At 45.4% G+C, this 20,661-nt stretch overlaps 2 protein-coding genes across 13 annotated transcripts in view; one reads left to right on the plus strand and one right to left on the minus strand.

Annotated features, from left to right (window-relative positions):
• Nucleotides 1-16,953, plus strand: part of LOC139364574 (KAT8 regulatory NSL complex subunit 1-like) — a 77,430-nt gene extending 60,477 nt beyond the window's left edge. For 4 of the 6 annotated variants that reach the window (XM_071101419.1, XM_071101420.1, XM_071101418.1 and 1 more), the window contains 13 exons: nt 3,122-3,263; nt 3,824-3,916; nt 4,538-4,644; nt 5,539-5,737; nt 8,305-8,476; nt 9,813-10,004; nt 10,859-11,041; nt 11,411-11,571; nt 12,011-12,135; nt 12,486-12,543; nt 12,830-12,942; nt 13,652-13,949; nt 14,195-16,953. In XM_071101419.1, the coding sequence (XP_070957520.1) occupies nt 3,122-3,263; nt 3,824-3,916; nt 4,538-4,644; nt 5,539-5,737; nt 8,305-8,476; nt 9,813-10,004; nt 10,859-11,041; nt 11,411-11,571; nt 12,011-12,135; nt 12,486-12,543; nt 12,830-12,942; nt 13,652-13,949; nt 14,195-14,461 (2,110 nt within the window). In that variant the 3' untranslated portion in view covers nt 14,462-16,953. The remainder of the gene's footprint in view (nt 1-3,121; nt 3,264-3,823; nt 3,917-4,537; nt 4,645-5,538; nt 5,738-8,304; nt 8,477-9,812; nt 10,005-10,858; nt 11,042-11,410; nt 11,572-12,010; nt 12,136-12,485; nt 12,544-12,829; nt 12,943-13,651; nt 13,950-14,194) is intronic. The other 2 variants (XM_071101422.1, XM_071101421.1) reach the window with 1 other exon arrangement.
• Nucleotides 16,954-17,121: 168 nt separating this feature from the next.
• LOC139364575 (microtubule-associated protein tau-like) overlaps nt 17,122-20,661 on the minus strand; it is a 43,906-nt gene continuing 40,366 nt past the window's right edge. For all 7 annotated transcript variants that reach the window (XM_071101426.1, XM_071101425.1, XM_071101427.1 and 4 more), the window contains one exon: nt 17,122-20,395. In XM_071101426.1, coding sequence (XP_070957527.1) covers nt 20,183-20,395 — 213 coding nt within the window. In that variant the 3' untranslated portion in view covers nt 17,122-20,182. The remainder of the gene's footprint in view (nt 20,396-20,661) is intronic.

Here is a 20,661-nt window from a genome sequence, read left to right on the forward strand (position 1 = left end):
AATGTATTAAATGTCTTGTCATCTGGATTTCTGAAAGTCAGCAGGGGCACTTCACGTGCCCTCTGTGAGAGTGTTGTTATTATACACACGCACTTCATGTTTTGTGTGAGAGCGACTTCTTGTCGGAGCTCCTGTCCTGGCATTTGTTTTTTAGATTGTGTGTTTTCCTGTGTGGGTGTTTCTGTGAACGTCAGTGTTATTGGTTTTCCCTGTACTGGTGCTTTTCCACTGAGACGAACCCCTACACCAGTAGGTCACCAGTGTTTTATTTTAATGGTAGCTCTAGTGTAATTGTTTCCATCTGGAGTGTGACACTAAGACCTCTACATCATTCAAGACTGTCTGTGTCTGTCTGTCTGTCTGTCTGTGTCTTGTCTGTCTGTGTCTTGTCTGTCTGTGTCTTGTCTGTCTGTGTCTTGTCTGTGATTGTGGCTACTTCCTGTTTGCCTGCTTCCTGTTCCTGTGTGGATCGTTGTGTGGATCATTGTGTCGCTACAGCACCAAGCAGCAGCCAAAACTCCTCCCTCTGTCCCTTCCTCTCTCACCCTCACTCTCCACAGCCCTCCTACACACAGCATTCTCCCTCCTCGCCATAGCCCTACAACACATGGTTCAGTCGCCCATCCACTGCCCCCGGTGGTTGACTGTAGTGCTGCAGTACTCGGCCTACTACAGTACTGCCCCTCCCCCACACTCACCACATCCCATGTGGAATTTTTTTTAATTGAAAAAAAAAGAAGAAGATTAGGGGTAGAAAACAGCACTGTTAATTTATAATGAACAGGAACGACTGGATTCTAGGGTCCTGGTTCAGATTTGTGTTTGTTTGGTTAGACATGAGGAGTTAATTGTTTCCCTCCCCACCACCTCCCGCCCCGCAATGGCCTTGTTTTATAAGTCCGTGTGTCCTTTTTAACTCATCAGAATATAAAATACACCATCTCTGAGTAGCTGATTATTCAGTCTTCTGAAGTCTGTATGTTGTTGCTCACTGGCTACCTTCATGGAACTGGCCACGTCACGCTCCTTTTCCTATATCACACTACCAATGGAAATGGGAGGCTGCCTTTTCCTACAGTTTTGTGTGTGTTAATTAGTCTGCATGTGTGATTGTGTTAAAGAGAGGGATTATACATGCATGCTCTCGTGCACATTACATTTTATCATGTCTTTTTCCGAAAGGGAACTGTGAAGAGAAGGGTGTATTTATATCCAGCCGTCATGAAACAGTGTGTGTTTGTGCCCGTGTAGACAGGCGCAACTTTGGAAATTTCTTCTGAATAGATTGACATCAAATCTCGGACTCTTGGAAAGACATTTTCTATTTTACATTGCCACGTTCTGAAAACAGCATGTTTTGCTATACTAGTCTCTGTCGGTTTAAGAGATTCTGAAAGAGAGAACACGGCCCCTTCTAAGCCAAAAGTGACCTTGTTCGGTTGGTCTGTACTTATTGTTGATAGCTGTAAAGAGAATGAGTGAGAATGAGAGCCGTAGGGGGATGGGTGTTTGGGCGAGTCTTGAACCGGCGGGTCCTGTCCCAAATGATACCCTATCCCCTATATAGTCGACTACTTTTCACCAGAGCCCTATGGGTCACAGTCAAAATGAGTGCCCTAAATCGGGAATAGTGTGCCATGCGGGACGCACACATAGTGTGTGTTGAGAGGTTGTCCTCTAAATTCCAGTCAGAGTAGATGAGGGGGTGGGGAAGGAGGAGGAGGAGGGCCTGTAGCAGCAGAGGCCTCACTGGTCTCCAGCCATCTCACCAGACTGCTAGGAAAGTGGGTTATGTAATGTTGGCTCTACAGAAAGAACATAGCAGCCCTCACTTTTTCTCTCTCTCTCTTCACTTTCTCCATTTCTGATCATCTCTCTTTTCCCTACCCTCTCTTTTACCCCCGTTCCACTGATTTCTTGCCCTCATTGTCCCTGTCTTCTCTGTCGCCCCTCCCACCCTTGTTTTTCTCTCTCCCTCCCTTTCTCCCTCCCTCTCTCTCTCTCCCTCTCTCTCTCTCTCTCTCTCTCTCTCCCTCTTTCTGGGACAGAGTGTGATCGAGGGTAATCTTGAGTCATTTCACAGAGACCTCTTCCTACCCAAAATGTCCTTCGCTCACAGCGCCATCATGTCGAAGTCTTGGCTTGAACAAAGCTCATTCAGGGTTGGGGAAGCAACTACTAGGCATGCAGGGCCAGGTGTAGACCACATGAGAAGGGGATTCAGTGGAAAGGTGGCAACTACAGTTTTGTGCTGCTACTGCTATTGAAACGTAAGAAACACAAACAACGTCGAGCAGCTCAGGGAGCCAAGAGAAAGTGTCGATTTGATTAGTCTAAAGGTCATCAGTTACTGGGGGACTGGAAGTGTGTGTGTTAAGCATGGGCATTTGATTTTACTATTCAAATAATATGAGTATATATATATTTTTTTTTACTTCAATGGCAACTTGCTCACTTGACTCAGGAGAGGTGGTGCACTTTGCTTGTTGGAGAGAGGGGGATTTTCCATCAGTTAGAAATATCCCAATTCACTTGCTACACATGGAGCCTCTGCCTGTACAGCTTCTCTGATTGATTGACCGACAATAGCGAGCTAGACGTGTGAAAAGTGTCTAGGCTACCGGTGCGTCTTTTTTATGGGGCGTATTGGTACAAAATGTCAGAACTGTTGTTACATAAACATTTCGAGTGGCAAGGTCGGTCCTAGAATGAAGCAATGTCACAGATAATTAAATCAGATTTTAGACCAAGCCTTTTACATATTTTTTCTTATGAACATGTAAGTAACCAAATACTAACGCCTGTTCGAATAACCACACCCATCCTGTGTGTGTGTGTGTTGGCTTAGATGTAATAACAAAAGTCTGTGGCTAGTGTTGTGAATGAAGGCGGGTGGATGTTTTTGAGCCCCCCCCCCCCCCATTAGTGTTATTTGTGTGACGCCCCTTTTTTACTTCATTCCAAAAGACATTGTCGCTGACCTCGGAGCCCTCACGGACCGTCCTCCAAACAAGCAGTCACACTTCCCACACACGATCGCTCTCTCACACCGACGCACACACTCCCTTCTCGCCTGCCTCTGCTCTGACCCTGTCCTCCTCCTCCTCGCTCTGCCTGACAGATGGAGACGTGCGGAGGGGCGCTACGCGGTGGATAGGGCCTCCATAGTCAGCCACTGGAACTGGCTGCAGGCCCACGTGTCTGACCTGGAGTACCGCATCCGCCAGCAGACGGACATCTACCGCCAGCTCCGCTCCAACAAGGTCAGCACCGCCACCACACCATACACACAACACTGCACCCTCAGTCTCAGCCACCTGGGTGGCCCTGGCAACAAGTTCAAGAGTGGAAGGGAAAGGGCGGACCGGTTGAAAGCCGTGTCATTGGTCGATGGGGATGTAGAAGCAGGTCACGTGACCTAACGTGTCGCTCGATCCCCACGCTCAAGGTAGCTTAGCTCACGCCTCAACTACGGATGGGAAGAGCGGGAGCGCTTTTCTATTCTGTTCTTATCAAGAGTATGTTGCCTCGATACATCTGACATGTCTGTCTGCTTTTAGCCCTCATTTTCTTCCCCACTCTTATCCTCTGCTTCTTCCACTGTTTTTTATTTCCTTCTTTCTCTCACTTCATCCATCCAGCGGTCATTTCCCAGTGGAACATCATAGCCTTCCTGGTAAAAATGTGTAGCTTGTTCATGGTGCCCCTTACCCCTCTGTGGCTACACCAAAGCCAGTTACTTTGGTGCCTAGCTACTGTTACCTCTGGTGTTATGAATCAGAAGGACTGAAGAGCTCACCCTGGCATATCTGCGCTCTCGTAGGGTTCCATAATGCTGGCAGAGACCTCCCCCTTTGACGTGTCACCTGAGGATGGGGAGGTGAAGGCGGAGCCTGTTGGTTGCCCGGTAATACAGGTAAATGAGTCTGACGATGTAACTGTCCAATCAGATCCTCAACAAGCCGGTGTCTTCATTTCTTAGACATCAACTCCCGTATCCTAAACATGCCCTAATTTTAGATGAATAGGTTCACAATTCAATTAGTGCTGACATCCTCTTAAGTCATGTAGTATGATGTGCTGTTTTCATAGAGAAAGAATCAAATGCGACTTTTCCACTTAGTGTGGTGCCTCCCTACCAGTTCAGGGGAGAAAGAGAAGAGGGAGGGAGAGAAGACACCGCTCAACATGGCACCCTGGCACTGTGCCCAAAATAGAGAGAGGGGAACAAGACTCGCCCACAGAACCCCAACCAGCCCCCGGGACTTGGGAGGGGAGAGGGAGGGAGGGAGGGACTACTATCTCGGGAAGAGAATGGGTGAGGAGGGGGAGGTCCCAAAACAGTGGTGGTCTTTGTTTTGTCATGCCAAGTCGTGTTGACCTTTCTATTCATTCAGTTGTGGCCCGAGGAATTCACTAGGAGGTCATTCAACTGTTCTGGGCTAGGCTGTGGTGGAATGGAGTTGAGGAGGGTGGGTTGGAATAGTTTTGAAGGGGAGTTCCATGTTAGCCGTGCCAACCTTGTCTTTGGTTCCAGGAGTGCGGCTCAGACGGTGGGGCCGAAGGTCCCGGAACGGTCTCCGTGGAAACGGGCCTGAAGAAAGGTTGCGCGCCCGGGAGACGGGTCAACGGGATCATCAACAGGTACGACGCAATGGAATGATCCCTCTTTACCCGTCCAGTAGGTGTGTGTCCTTTCAGCAAGGCAGCCTCTATGCCAACCACTCCGTCTGAACAAAGGGGTGTGTGTGTGTGTGTGTGAGGGGACATGATCCATGTGGGAATTGCAGCTGCTCACTCTTCTTCCCAAACATACTACAGGGTTTGTACACGCAGCACTGTACAAACGTGTACGTACATGTGTTCATGCTGCAACCTCTGTTTTCCTCTAGTGGAATGCAGAACTGTGAATGGAATAATCATTCTGTCACCGAGTAATACGTATTCACACTCATTAGAAATAGGATCGGAGTTTTCCCCCATACTGTTACATTGAGACCTACCAAATAAGCCAATCAATGGACAGTCAAAACACAAATCCAGAATTATCATTATGAATATTATCAGTCGTAGTAGTAATATATAGAGTCATGTATTACACTGTTGATGAGCGATCTTCCCTCCATAGATTGTCCATATTTATTAGTGCTGAGCGACTAACCAAATGTTCTGTTATTTTTCGTTTTTTAAACTAGTTGACCGACATCGGTTCAATTATTTGAATTCCATTTTGTTCAGTTTTATTCTGTGAGCTCAATGTGCACATTCCACTGTTTCTCTAGAGATAAATCAGATCCAGCCTAAACCGTGCGATGTAGTAGGGAGTTGTAGTTTCCAACAGGCCAATATTCTACATAGTTTAGCTCATAAAATGTGGTAATTAACTACAATGAGCATAATCCATTGTACGTCTACTTGTCCGGTCTCGGTTTCTTTTATGCCTGCTCGGGAAGAGGCAGAAGAATGCGCGATTGTGAGGAGATATAGAGAGCGTCTTCGTGTAGCGTAGTATTGATGAGTGACTGTCCCTCCCTCCAGCCTGCGGCCTGGCTCTCCAGAGTGTTCTGACCTGGAGAAGCAGCTGAGGAAGCAGCAGCAGAGCCTGCCCTCGTCCCAGCCCCAGCTACCGTGCTCCCCTCAGGACGACACGTGTGTGGCGGCCCGCACACGCCCCCTCCTCAGCTGCAAGAGACGACGCCTCGTCAGGCCGAGCACCGTCACCAACCTCAACCGCAAGGTTTGTGTGTGCGTGTGTTGTAATGTCTTTGTGTTGGTACGCTTTCACTGCTACATTGTCATTCTGTGTGTTTTCAGCTCTTTTTGTTGTTTAGTGGGTAGTGGGTAGTGTATTGTTTGCTAGTATGACTGTCAGTGTCGTTGAACTACAGAGTGGTTGGCCGATTTGGTCTGTGTATAGCCTATATATTATGTGTGTGTTTATATGGATATGCTATCTGCAATGCGTGTCCTTTTACAGATGGGTGGTGGATTGGTGTGTGTGTATATTTGTTCACGGCTCGACATTAACGCTTTTCCGTTTGTCCGGTATGTGAGACGAGCAGAGTATAGAATACTGTATGTTGTCCGGATGGACAAGTAAAAAAGTATCAAGCAATTACTCACATCAGAATTGGACCAGAGTATCCTCCACATGCGTTGTTGTGCACTGTTCTCCCAATTTATGCAGAGCACATCAGAATATGATTATATTGCATTGAACGGCGGGGTATGTCAATCACTTTTGAGATCAGAGCCACGTTTGCGCGTATCCCTTGCTAGTTAGTGAGTTATTTGCCCAGGTATAGCTCGTTTTTGGTCCGCAAACAGGGTTCGTATGGTCATGAAAATCCTTGAAAAGTCATGGCGTGGGCATCACCTGCTTTGTGCCTGTTTGATTGGGCCCGCGGAGAGAGGGGGGAGACATTGCAGCAGGTAGGTCTATAAAATAACGATAGACAACCAATTAAACTAGAGAGCCAATTCAAAACATATCGTGTGGCCGGGCTAGTTATCTCAGCAGTTAAATATTGATCTAAAAGCTACATCTAATAATGTCATTGTCATGTCCGACGTCCTTAAAACAAACAACTTTCCACCAGCACTCGTCGTGAATAATGAACGGGTATAATACTCCTGTTGTGAAACCGCCTCTCAAGCACTCGACATTGGGAGTTGAGAAATAAATATTGACACGTTTGAAAAGCTATATTAAGCATTGGCCATGTCATTCTGACAGCGTTAAAGTGTTTGTATGATTTGACCTAGCCCAGATGACAAATTATTCCCAATGCTGTCGATAGATCTCCACTCAAACCTGAATATTTTAGCCTTACAATGCCGATAAACATGTATTTGTTAGTTACCTTGCTTTGAGGTAGCCAACCTTAGCCGTTTGATCCCTGATTCATTAAATTAGTAAAGTATGTTATAAAGACAAAGTGTTTAGTTGTAGTATGTTTAAGGCCAATCATCCTCCAGGAGAGCCTTAAAGGGGCAGTGTTCTATTTTCAGACAGGCTTGAATATGCAAATAAGCCTGTTGGCAGAGGGTAGCCTACATTTTTGTGATTCTCTGTGTGGTAATAATAATGGTAATTGTATTTTGTAAAGTGATTCCTTTGCATCAAGTCACCCTTTTGGCCCATGGTGTTACAGACCATCATTATTTGGGGGACAAGTGACTTGAGCTTTCGGATGAGCACAAAATCAGTCTTACTTGTCCAAAGGACAAGTGGCAACGACAACAAAAAACAGCGAATGTATGCCGGTCTGTGTGAGTCTTGAGTTACAAGTGTGAAAGGACACGCGAGCATCTGTGTTTGTACGAGCAGTAAGTGTGATTACATGTGGGGAGTGCACGTGTTAGTACATTAACAAACTACAGCATATGGGTTTGTGATGAGTGACCACCAGCCTACCACGCCAGTACATTTTAAGGATCTGCATTAGAACTCTCATACCCTCGGTGTGTGTATTTCGTCTACATGTCTTCTACCTCTGCATTCTCCAAAGAGGTCGACTCCTTCATGCGAAGTGGCCTTGGAACAGGTGGCTAGTTTCCAACGACACAGGTAGTGCTGAGTGCTGCTGCCTCGTGTTCTATTAAAAGCAGACGTGTTGTTATATTTCCCGACTAGGAGGAGCTGGCTGACAGAAACCCACAATTCAAAAAGGTTTGGCTGGACGGGGACGGGGACGGGGTGGGGACGGACTTATCCTAGATCAACACTCCTACTCTGTTCAGTAACAGGAAACGCGGCCATAACGGGAACCCGCTGTTAACAAGCTGTCCTCTCAGCCCCTAGTATTTCAGATCGTTGTTAAAGCCATAAACTAAACAGGAACTCTGGCTTAGCTTATTAAACCAGCACAGCCGCAGTTTCAAAGGCTTCGCCTACGCTATGGCAATAAGAGCTAAGCTAATGGTGCTATCTATGCATGTTTTTATTTCTAAAACAATTTGAACCTGGTCCGATTTTTGATTTGCCTTTTACAAGAAGACGGGCGTTGTAGAAAGTACCCATGTTTGCGGGTGGTTTCATTTTTTGGAGACTTTAGAAGCAAATGTTGCTGTTGTGCAACAGTATGTTGTTGTTGGAACAGAAATAGGATGACTAGTTCTATCCGAGCTCCGTCAGAGACTGTTTCCCTCTGTTGTTTACATGTTCCCCCTTGTGTCTGGATATTACACGCTTGTTATTGCATTGAGAATTTGTACTCCGACTCGATTACTCAGGCCTACCTGGTTGAATATGTTGAAAGAATCATCCCACTCTCCTTCCCCCTCCCTCCCTCTCTTCTCCAGGGCCAGAGGCTGTGCGTACAGGGTCCTCGCTGCGGCTGCGAGGTCAACCCCCAGTGTATGACGTGTGGCGGCCGCACCCTCTCCTCCTCTGACGTCCAGTACGAGCGCCCTCTACTGGAGAGGCTGTCCCAGTTCGACCCCTGCGTGCACCCCATCCTCTCCCTCTCAGACGGTAAGATTGATTTGGTTGTTTAATGGATTGATTTGAATTGATTTGAGCGTTCACACCCGCTCCAGCCAGAGACAACGTTGCATTAAAACAGGGTAAGCCTAGTAGCTACGTGCACCACATCTTTTCTCTCACGGTTGTAAGTAGCTCCTACCTCGTCATGCCCTGGGTCAAGGGTTGGCTAACAACAAGGGACAGGGGTTGCTGTGCCATCCTGTGCTTGCTGGGTAGTGGAGCAGCATAGTTGATTTATAAGTGATAAAGATCCAGTATGGAATACTATATAGACTATTTTCTAGGCAGAATTTGAGCTGCAGCTTTGTCGTATCGAGAACTTGCAGCACCACAAGCTTCAATCCAATCAAGGGTCATTGTTCCATACATATCATGTAGCGTGTATTTCATTATGACTCTGATTTCCACCAGTGGGCTCCCTCCCACACTTCTCTACTGCTTTAGTAAAGGCCTGTGGCTGGGCCTGTAATGTGGGCCTGCCAGTGCCAAGATTAAAGGCAAGGGGATGTAGGATGTAGAGAGAAGGATGAAAGCAGGCCAAATCCTCAGGGGGGTCAGCAGGGGTGGAGGGGCTTCGAGAGCTTCCAGTCTGGACTTGCTGAAGTCCTCCCCCTGGTGGATTGAATGAGAAATCCACTCTGACGCTCTGTCAAAGCACTGCTGCTCAATGCATCCACCCTCCCCCTCTCTCACAGTCCCACATGTGCCTTTTCCACATGAGAGGAGCTAGCTAGCTAGCTAGCTACAAAGCTACAAAAGTCTGCAGCGTAATGAGGTATAAAGGACTGGCTGGAGATGGCTGGTGCAGTCAAGTAGGTCAACTGGTGAGAGAGGGGATGGTTGGTGGTTGAAAAGGCAATGCAGTCAGTCTATGACCATGCAATGCTACTGTCTGTCTGAAAGCGAGGGGCCACCTGCTGTAGCTGGCACACACAATGGCGTTGGCCTTTTGAATAGTGCACGGTTGATGGGGTTTGTCGTTTTTCTAAGTTTGATCTGATCTGTAGTCCCCCTAGAATCTACGCCTATACAGTTCTCGATACCTGACCGGTGCTTTGTTTCTATTTTGCCGGGCCAATGTGCCCTGTTTAGGTGTAGGTTTATTTGAACATCTTGGTACATATGCAGAAGCAAACATAACATTTGATGTCATACAATGTAAAACACAATGATCAGCCAAACTATATGAACAATGAATTATCAATAAAGCGTAAGTCATAAACAGCATAGTTTGAGAGCTTTTGCCAAGAGCTTATAAAGATGATTAGGGGGAAAAAACAACGTTATTATCTGCTGCTAACCACAACCCCGTGTGTTTATGCAGACGTGACGATGAGTCTGCACCTGCAGCGCGTCCTGAAGTCCCACTGGAACAGCCGGCCCCTGGAGAAGATGAAACCCCTGAAGAAGCTCTCCCTGAAACACAAGCTCTCCGTGGGACGCCCTCACGACCCCTCCGCCTCCTTCACCTCCAAAGACAAACACAAGATGACCAACTCCCTCCTCTCCACAGTCCGTAAGTAAAGCCTCCTTCACCTCCAAAGACAAACACAAGATGACCAACTCCCTCCTCTCCACAGTCCATAGATAGGCTCATCACCTCTAAAAGCCTTCGACTTTAAGCCAAGCAATGGGGTATTGCCTCCTAGTAGGGAAGGCTCGTATAGCCATTTGTTCCTAAGCATGCTCATTTTCTACACCTTAAATGTTGTGTAACGCAACAGACCCAAATGTACACTGTAAGGTGACGTATAGGAAGGATCTCTTAGTTTTGATATGATCAGTATTGGCGGTTCATATACCCGTGTAACTACGCGCAAACGTACAAGGCCCCACCAGCCTGAAATTGCACAGTCCTACATTAACAAGCGCTTCTTTTGTTTGGTGTACTCTGTAGTATTCAGGTGTGAGTGTGTGGCCCAGCGTTTCCTGGTAAATACAGTGACTCAGCTGTCTAAATGACAAAGCGCTTTCCTCTCAGTGTGATTGATAAAGAAGCCTAGGTCGTTTTCTGCTTCGAATGCATGGACCCTATTCAGAGAGCACAGACGGATGGATGGAGCGTGATACACCGATAATAATTTCATTACGACGTTACATAATTGATGCTCGGTGCTCTCCAGAGTTCTGCAGCACAATGTTAAAATGTACATCTCTAAGCCAGTTTTGTTCGCATTTTTACTCTCACGCAGACCCACTCGCTCACAGACCTTGCCGAAAATATGACCGCTTTAGTATCGTGGTGGGGTCTACTTTCTGAGGATTTTTTTTTACAGCCAATTAACACTGTTGGACAAAATCAGAAATATGTGTGTGTGCGCAAAAGATACACACTGCCTAACCCCCCATGTTGCTCTACCCACTCCCCAGGCCTGTCCCACCACAAGGTGCGTTCAGAGAAGCTACACAGGCAGCAGCTGGACAGCCTGCTGGGGTCCACCAAGCTGGAGGGTCGCCCCCACTACCGAGGGGAGCAGGGGCACGGGCCCTACGACAAGAGCCACGCACGCAAGAGGCCCCGAGAACACTCGCTGTCGCTGGACAGTATGGACAGTAAGTTGCCTACAGTCTGTTTATTTTCCTCTCTCTCTTTCTGCCTCTTTATCTTTCCCTCTCCCGCCCTCAGCACCTGTCTCATAGCTTGAGCAGCTCAAATGACTTCTGAAGGGTAATTGTCACACCGCTTCCACCGTTTTTTCACTCTACCTTTGACCCTTTCCATATCACTTAAACTTTTTAGAAGGTCCATCTTTATTTTCCCTATCCTTTTTATCCCGTGTCAGTTACTGAATTTTTAAGGCTCGAATGCTTGACAGATGGATGTGTATCAATCAGTCTGGAGGATTCCAGATGTATTTAATAGGATTTCCTCTACTCTCTCTCTCGCGCTCTCTTCCCCCGTACTCTCTCTCTCTCTCTCAGACACCCCTAAGCTGTACCTGGATGGGGGCAGTCTGTGCCCGTCTCTATCTGCTGGGCTCCCCGCCCACAGCTCCCTGCTCCGACAGCTGTCAGCCTCCTCAGAGACCTGCTCCGTGCACTTCACCTCCTTCAACAGCAGCCTGAGGGACAACAGCGCCCCGGTACGACACACACACACACACGCATCTGGTTTTAAAACTGTGCGCGCATGCGTGTAGTGTGTGATTGATTGGAACAGTAATGGTGAAGTAGTCTGTAGAAGTCCTTTAGAAGTTGGATTGACGGTGCCTGACCCTGCTCCCCTTCCACTTTGTTTACATACTCATCTCATTTGTACATACTGTACTCGATACCATCTACTGTATCTTGCCTATGCTGCTCTGTACCATCACTCATTCATATATCCTTATGTACATATTCTTTATCCCCTTACACTGTGTACAAGACAGTAGTTTTGGAATTGTTAGTTAGATTACTTGTTATTACTGCATTGTCGGAACTAGAAGCACAAGCATTTCGCTACACTCGCATTAACATCTGCTAACCATGTGTATGTGACAAATAAAATTTGATTTGATTTGATTTTTCTACCCCGTATAGCATCAGCCCATCCGCAGGAGGAGGGGAGAAAGCTCCTTTGACATCAACAACATCGTCATCCCCATGTCTGTGGCTGCCACCACCCGCGTGGAGAAGCTGCAGTACAAGGAGATCCTCACCCCCAGGTACGCTAGACACAAAATGGCCGCCATGCCTACTTCGGCATGAGGAAGTTGCCTCGAGTCAGGAAACTAATCACAAATCCAGAGATAGTTTGGGTATTTTTCCCCCATCTAATATATTAATAATGGTTAGGATATGGGACTGTAATGCTGATCCTAGATATGTCCAGAAGGGCAAATAGCAATTGTTAGGATATGATTTGGGGGTCTGTCAGCTGATCCGAAATCTGTGCCTAAGAGAGAATGCCCAGAGCTACGCACATCAGCTGTACTCTCACTTGAACACACACACACGCACACACACGTGGGTGGTGAATTACTGATGTATTAATTATCTGGCTTCCATTTTGCAGTTGGAAGGAGGTTGACATTTGTGCTAAGCCTATCGCTGAGGAGGCTGACATTGAGGAGGTAAAAAATATTTTCTCTTGGTATGACCTTTTCAGAATCTCAATTGGCGTAGTTTACCGATGCAGACCAGAAGTATGATTCAGTTGCACAGTGTTGTTCAAAGATGTCAAACATCTAGGTAGAGCTGCCACCAACCCCCAAATAACTGCTCCCTTTTCACCGTATAGCTCTGATGCAATACATTTAACGGTAATAACCAAACCAACGTTTGACCGCAAGCCGCATTCATCAAGTGTTACAGCACTAACTTGGAGTGCTGATCTCTCTCTCCCTTCTTCCCTCCCAGATTGAGGACCTGACAGACACTGCGTTCTCCCAGCTGCACCAGCCCTGCGAGGACCAGGAGCGTTCCCGCTGGAGCTGGACGGCCAGCGCCATCGCCAAGAGGAGAGGCAGCCGGTCAGTAACACACACCAAACCCCCCCCCCCCCCAACAACAAGACACACCTTACCCACATTATGAGTTGCAAGAAGACACCCCTGCAAAATGGTCTGCCCCAATTCACCCAATCCCCATGGTTTTTCCAAGAAGCAGTGTATGTGGAGGTTTTTCTCATTTGTTTATTAATCCAGGAACCAGTCTTTTTGGTGTGATCTGTAGCAGAGATGAGGTTCTGAGCTGCATATTGATTGTGATTCTCTTATCTCGGAAACTTGACATTTTTGCACTGTCGTTTCTACCTAGAATAGCCAGATCCAGCACGTTATACTGCAGTGCAGCACAGGGAACACCTTGGCAAATAGCCTAGCGGTTAAGAGTGCTGGGCCAGGTCGCTGGTTCTCAGATCCCCGAGCAGATTAGGAGAAACATCTGACGATGTGCCCTTGAGCGTCGCCGTGATCCCTGGCCTTGACCCCACTCTCCTAGGGTGTCTCGAGGAGTTGGGATATGCATAAAAAAAATCTAATTCATACACTCATACAGGTTACCCACTTGTACATTAGGTGAACCAGGAAAAATATTATCCGCACCTATTTAACCTTTGGACTTCTAGAATATAGATGATAGGTTTCTCTACTTAAGGCTATTCTCCTTTCTGTTCAATTGAGGTCTAGCTGAAGACTTTGTCAAGTTAACTCCCCTCTCTCCCCCCCAAACCCCTTCCAGTTCGTATGTCAGTGGACGGTTGGATGGTCGCACCACTCCCCTAATGAGCAGCACCAACCCTTCCACGCCGCAGCCCTCCTCCCCAGACACAGCCCACTTCCACGCCCTGCAGGACTACGGCAGTGCCGCCTCCCCCTGCTCCCCGGCCAGCCCCGACCTGCTATCCTACCCTTACACCCCAGGGTGTTACACAGCGGGAGGGTACTCTTACACCCCTATAGGCTCCAGGGACTCCCACCGCCTGCTCTCCAACGAAGACACGCGCTGCTCCACACCTGAAGGCACCTACGAAGAACTGGTAGGCTCCCAATAGCGCAAACACTTCCGTACTATACACGCGTTCACACACTTCAGCTGTTTAATCAGTGTGTATGCCGTCTTTGTGAATACCGTGGCAGATTGTAGAGGATATATGAGAAGACACCTGGCCTTTTGGGGATAAATGTACACAGACAGACCGATTTTAATCTTTGTGATAAGTGGGTGATAGCCCTGTGTTAAGTGGTGTGGTCTCTGACGGGAGTTTCCTCTCTCCCTCTCCAGGTTCCCATCCCAGTACACCCGTGGGACCGGAGGAGCTTCCCCCTGGAGAGCGACCCGCCGCCGGAGCCCGAGGAGCAGCCAGGGAACGCAGAAGAGCGCCCCTATAGAACCATGCGCCACATCTCCGGTTGCAAGACGGGCTCGTCCAGGTCCGAGTCCGACACCGGGGGTCCCCCCTCGCCGCTCCTTCCCCCTGACGACAGCAGCAAGCAGAAAGCCCCCTCCTCCACCCTCACCACCACTCTCACCAGACCCTCCCACCGATGAACGAAGGCTCTCACTGCATAAAGGACTCAACACTTTTTTTCTTTCACAAGACTCAAAACAAGAACTACATCAACAATGGAATAATGAACTCCTGTTGTTTGATATTCAAACATCAGTCAAATTCTTTCACAGTTTTTAGTGAACATAGACCGAGCCCCCCGTCAGAAATCAGTTTTGTTATTTTCTTGCTCACTGAAATGAATAAATATATATAAAAGTGAATGAAAAAAGGAGAGCAATTCAACTGAAAGCTGAATTTGTGATGAGCAGGGCATATAGAGTTGCTTCCTGTTTCTGGGCCAATGGGCTGAGGGCTAAGCAGCCACTCAGGCAGTGTGTGTACCTTTGTAGCTTTCTTTTCCCCGCCCCATGTCAGTTTTAACATGGAGTAAAACAAAAAACAGCAATGCCTTGTTGTCATAGCTTGTTATGTTGTGTCACCTTGAATCAACCTAATATTTGTCCCTCCCCAGAGAATTGGCGTGAACCTGCAATGTTCCTTTCAGCACTTGTTTCACAGAGCTGTTGTAGTAATCTGAGTTTGCCATTTTCCTTGACGTCTGTCTGTGCTTTTCGTTCATCTGTTTGTCTGCATTGGTATAGTTGTTTTATACATATAGGTTTAATAAGATATTTCCTTTCAACCCCGTCACATAGACTGATGGAACAAGTGGTTGTGGGCGGTGTATAAAATAATTTTAGCACGGCAAGTAACACCACCCTCAATATGACATTACACGAGTTTGAATAAATCATTCAATCAAATAAACCAAAGTGAAACAAATAATCATGTGAACTAATTTAAGACAGGAAAAAAAATGCATCACCTCTCCTACATAGGAATGATTCTATAGAAATGGAGGGAGTTGATATGAGTGTTCAACTGTGTGCATCTTGAATTTCTGTCTTCATTTTCTTTGTGGTGTGCGTGCGGTTATTTCACGCTTTTCTGATTTGGTTTGGAGAATGTGCAAGAAATCACTAAAGCGTGCAGTCAGGTTCCAATTACAAAGAAAGCTCCTATGTTTTTGAATGTAGTATTTTGGCTTTATCTTGACTCAAGGCCCTTCATTATTCGCTCTATTTTAAATTTCTGTACCCTAGCTATTGACACGGGTTGCCGTAGTTCACATCCGATGCAACGTTTCCAGCTTGTAATGCATAATTGCCATGCAATTTGCATGTCACTTGGTAGAGTAAAAGAGAACATGAGACAAATTAGGGAAAAATATGTAAATGTACCTAATTAATCTCGTTCCTGTGTCACTGTGTTTGGAATTGCACAAGGCAGATAATGTCAATGTTGGATTGTCAATGCAGTTCCACAATTGGATTAAAATATTTTGGGGAGTTCAAATGTCAAATGCTTTTCATGTAACAATGCAAAAGAAAACTCCAAGTTTGGGTTGTTCATTAGAGCAGACAAATGGAAAATGTTGTGTAATGGTTAAAAAAAAAAATCCAGGTAGTCTCTGCCCGTTATATTCAGTTTGGTGCATACTGAACACGGCCCAGTCGGCTGCCCTAGTTCCCAGCACCCCCTGCTGTGTCCCTCCCAGCAGATGAAGTGGAGCATTGTACAGAAAGCCTCTAGACGAATCTCTCCATCTAAAAAGGCTTTTTATGTTTGAGTCACTTTAAGTCAGAAGGCTGTGGCCATCACACACACAGGAGGCTATGTGGGGATTTATCAGTTGTGGAGTCACTGACCATGCCCATCTCACCAACCCTCCCGCCGCCTGGCCGTTTGTACTTGGTCACTTTGTAAGTTAAAACCACATGTTAGCCTCAACCAATACCCTGCTCTTGTTCCAATTACTGCTAATCATGTCATGTTTGAGTCTAAGAAAAAAAATAAGAATGTGTGGGGGGAAAAATCCTTCAGATCACTGTTCATTTGAGCCTTTATTGTCTCCACTCGCTTCCTTGATTCTGCTGTCTGTCATTGCGAGGAGGTAATGTGAGGTCTTCACTGGTGAATCCTTTGAATCATTCTCCCATAAGTCTGTACTCTTGGTCGGTCCAGACAGACTGACCAAAAGACAAACCTAACTCAATTTCTAGGGACCATCGATGCCTGTCCCTATCCCTTATTCCTCCCGTCATGAATCATGATCAACTATGGTTTGTCTGCGAGTGGGGATCAGAGGACCCACCAGAAACTGTTTCGATGTACAAGAAGGTTTGACTAGCGTTAAACAGATATTGTATTGTCTGGGCTATTTTCATACTTTCCAACGTGGTGTATGGGGGTGGTGAGTCTGGTATATCCTTTAGCATGTAATAGTTTGTACAAAAAGTATATTTTGTAAATAACTTAACTGTTTGACGTTCAGGCTGTAGCTGTCCTGATTGCATAGGGAGAAGACACGACAAGTACAAAATATTGAACTTTTCTTTATGCAGAGGCAACAAACAAAAAAAGTGTATGATTGATGAATCCAACGGGCAGGCAGCGTTTGTGCTTCTCAAAATAAAAGTGAATTATATTGTATCAACTGTGTCCTTGTGTTCCCTATGATCTTGTAAATTCGACATGTGGAAAGCCCTCGCATATTTCACAAACGAGGTCAGTTTGACAGGAAATACCCGTCATTCTTTGAAACACCATCACTCCTTAGTGTCTTCACAAATGTAATGGAAAGAAGAAACCTTTAACATTGCTCTTCCAATACTGACTTTATTTCCTAATCCAACGTTTACAGCAACATATCAGTGTAAACCAAATATTAATAAAATGCACATCACAATAAGGACAATCACGACTGTCAAGATAAAACTGCAAACTCAGCAGAGAAGGAGAAACAAAAACAGGACATGGGATCATGGAGAGAAGCTAGATAACTTGTATCATTGCTCCCTTTTTTTTACTGCACTGAAAAAGCCCCAAATTACCCTGTCTTTTCCACGTTCTTTCCTTTCCCTTAAGTTAAATGACATTAAGTCCTAGGCCTACAACACCCTTTGCACCAACTTTCTCCCCCTCTTGTCATGGCATATTTAACTACTATTTATCAGTTTGCTTAAAATGTCAGTCATTTTTAAGAAAACGTTTAATGGGTTATAAACTTGAGGTTATGCCGTCCTTTCAGGAGAGTAAACCACTCCTTCAGATTCACTTGCAGTTACTTGGAAAAACTAGAAGAGTGATATGACATTTCAAATTTCAGCTTCGAAATAAGACCCATTTGGGGAAAAACAGCCTCGCACTTTTGCGTAACATCATTCACCACACACAAAGAGCATAGGGTTGTTTTATGGTACCTTTTCTACAATCGTCTAAAAGGATATGTGGACTAACGTGAATATCAGTTTTAGTATCCCTACCTACATGTACAAATCTACCTCAATTTCCTTGTACCCCTGCATATCAACTCGGTACTGGTACCCTGTGTATATAGTCAAGTTATCGTTACTCATTGTGTGTTTATTCCTTATTATTTTTCTGGGAAGGGCTCATAAGTAAGCATTTCACTGTTAGGCTACACCTGTTTATGAAGTATGTGACAAATAACATTTGATTTTAGTATTTTTGGGCTAATATGCAAACATGTCTTACTTTGAACAGATTTGTTCAATCGTAACAATTATGTGTTCACTTTATGTGTTCAGCACAGTACATATTGTTCATGTTGACCATGAGGAATGAGGAGGAAAGCCATCCAGTTATCATTGCCACACATGTAGTAGTGGTCAACTTGAGAACTTCAGTGTGTAAAAAACTACCTTGCAAAAACAAGAATGCATCGTGAGGGTCTGGAGTAAAAAATAAAAGAATAACAGGGGGTGTCAGCAGGTGCATCTACAAGCATTCGTAAATATCAGTTTAATATGTCTTACATCCACATAATAGGGCTACTAGTAGGAAAGAAAGTGTGCAACATAAGTTTTGATCTACTAAAAAAAATGGTGCTCGATCATTGCGAAGAAATATTTACTTTAGTTAAAATTCGCTACGTAAGTGGTGCGCTGTGGGTAGGTAGGGGATGATCATCTCTGACAAGAGAGAGGGAGTGTGCAAGTGCACACTTCGGGAGTAGGGTAGAGGTTTGGAGCGTAACCTATGTCCGGCTTTAGAATTTCATGCAGGGAAAATCAAGACTATTGTCTAGGCATGTGTGTTGTGGGTATGCAGTGGCATTTGTATTGCCTGACCACTCAAACTGAATTCTTTCCCTGCTCTATCGTTCCTACATACGTCAGTCGGAGACAGCCATCATTCAAGTCGTTTGTGGTGACAAAATCAGAGGTGTTGTACAAAACAAAGTCATCAGCGATTGGGTCATCTCTAACCAATCAGAGTATCAAAGCCAATGACGAATCTTCAAAACGACCCTATACCCAGGTGTGTTTTGGCTCTTGCCCAATCAGATGGTCTAGAATGGATTTCCATTCTAGAAATCGGAGGGGAGTTACTCAAATACAGACTCACTGCTGAGAAGAAACTAATGTCCAGGGGCATGACGTTTGGCAGGAGCAAGGAGTTTGGGTAGCCAGGCAAGCATTTCTTATGCATTCATTAAATACTATAATCACAATTTGTTATGAATGTTCCGTAATTGTTATGGATGTACAGATGTACCGTTAACTATTCTGTTGACTAGATATGAGCAGTGAATTTATAAGCCATTGCTAGGCACTTTTTTTAAAACTGTGGCAAATTTGAGCTGTTTATGATAAGGAATCAGTCCATATATTCCCAATAGGCATTTATACATTTCTCAAACCTAGGATTGATGATATACCACCAACATACCAGCACGTAGACTATACCATACAAACAAAAAAAACTCAACTTCAAAATTAGTAATCTTATCCAATTGATTGACGTTGTATGCACCATGTATCCCAATTACTCCATTAAATCATAATTAATTGATTACTTCATTGCTTTCCATTGCTCAGCAATGGGATCCTTGAAATGTTTTGAACAGGACATGGGCTTTAACTCTAAGTCAAATACTTTGGGTGTTTTCTCAAACAGTTTATTTTATAATTTCACAAACAATGTCTATTTTAATAATCTCAAAGGCAGAGTCAATGTGCCTTACTTACACGCCATTCATTACATAACAGCAACTGTTTACGACAACGTTCGAATTTCAGAATGCCGTAAATAAATCTTCGCGGATTTCTCAACTGGGGAATATCAGAGTGATTTAAGCACGAAAGGGCAGCGGTCTTTTTGGCACTTGACATCGTTTGAATGGTATAGTACGGTGTCACTTTAATTTAGCTGACCTTTTCTAGTTGAGAATAAGAGTCGAGTCTTTGGCTACTTCACATTTTGAAGGCCTAAATTAGCATATTCAAACATCCACAGGGTGGCAATGCGCAATATTTTCATGCGAGCCTTTGCGTTCAAATTGAGCAGCCCAATTAATTGCACTGTTAAATGGAAAGTAGGGCAAATGTATTTTATAAGAAGACCGGGCTGCGAGTTTATGGGTATATAATAATGTTGCTTTTCTTTCACCTATATGTTTTCATGACCTTCATGACCTAACTATCAAGACCATAAACAGCTGTTCATTAAACGGAGCACTTTGCCCTGACTGCTATCCCATGTCGGCAAAATCCTGCGAGCGAATTTGAATTTCAAGGAAAAAGGGAGAGACTGAGTGAGGTGCTTCTTTTTCTCTTCGTTTCTCTTTTTTTATCGGGCGGTTGGTTCCCTTGGTAACCTACAATGCTTTTTTTTCAGGGAGGGACGTGGTCGAATCACAGGCCTTGCTTGGCGAGGGAGGCGGAGACCTGGTCGGCAAGCATGGATAGCGGCGGCGTCTCTGTCATGTTCTGGCTTCCGGGGGACGACACGTTGCTGAGAAGATGGGCGGGTGAGCCGCCTGTGATGATCTCCACGGGGACAATCTCCGCTCCGTGGTCGGTGCGGGCCTTCGCCGTCTCACGGAAACTCAATTTGTGGCTTTCAATCTGCAGGAGTGATAAATTAGGTGTGAATGGCAATCATGGGCACCTGGAGTGATGAGCGAAATCTTCCATGTGTAATTATGCATCATTCATGGATTGTATGTGTGTAAACCTTCAGGGCCAAGTTTCCCGTTAATTAAGCTTAGTCATGGAATAAAATGTATTCTAAATGGAGAATTTCCAATAAAAATGTATTCTAGTCAAGGACTAGGCTTAATCTGCATCTGGGATGAGTGGAAGTCAAATCAGAGCAAATCCAGTATTGTACT

Source organism: Oncorhynchus clarkii, chromosome 13 (genome assembly GCF_045791955.1).
Source record: "Oncorhynchus clarkii lewisi isolate Uvic-CL-2024 chromosome 13, UVic_Ocla_1.0, whole genome shotgun sequence".
NCBI classification, from domain to species: Eukaryota; Metazoa; Chordata; class Actinopteri; order Salmoniformes; family Salmonidae; genus Oncorhynchus; species Oncorhynchus clarkii.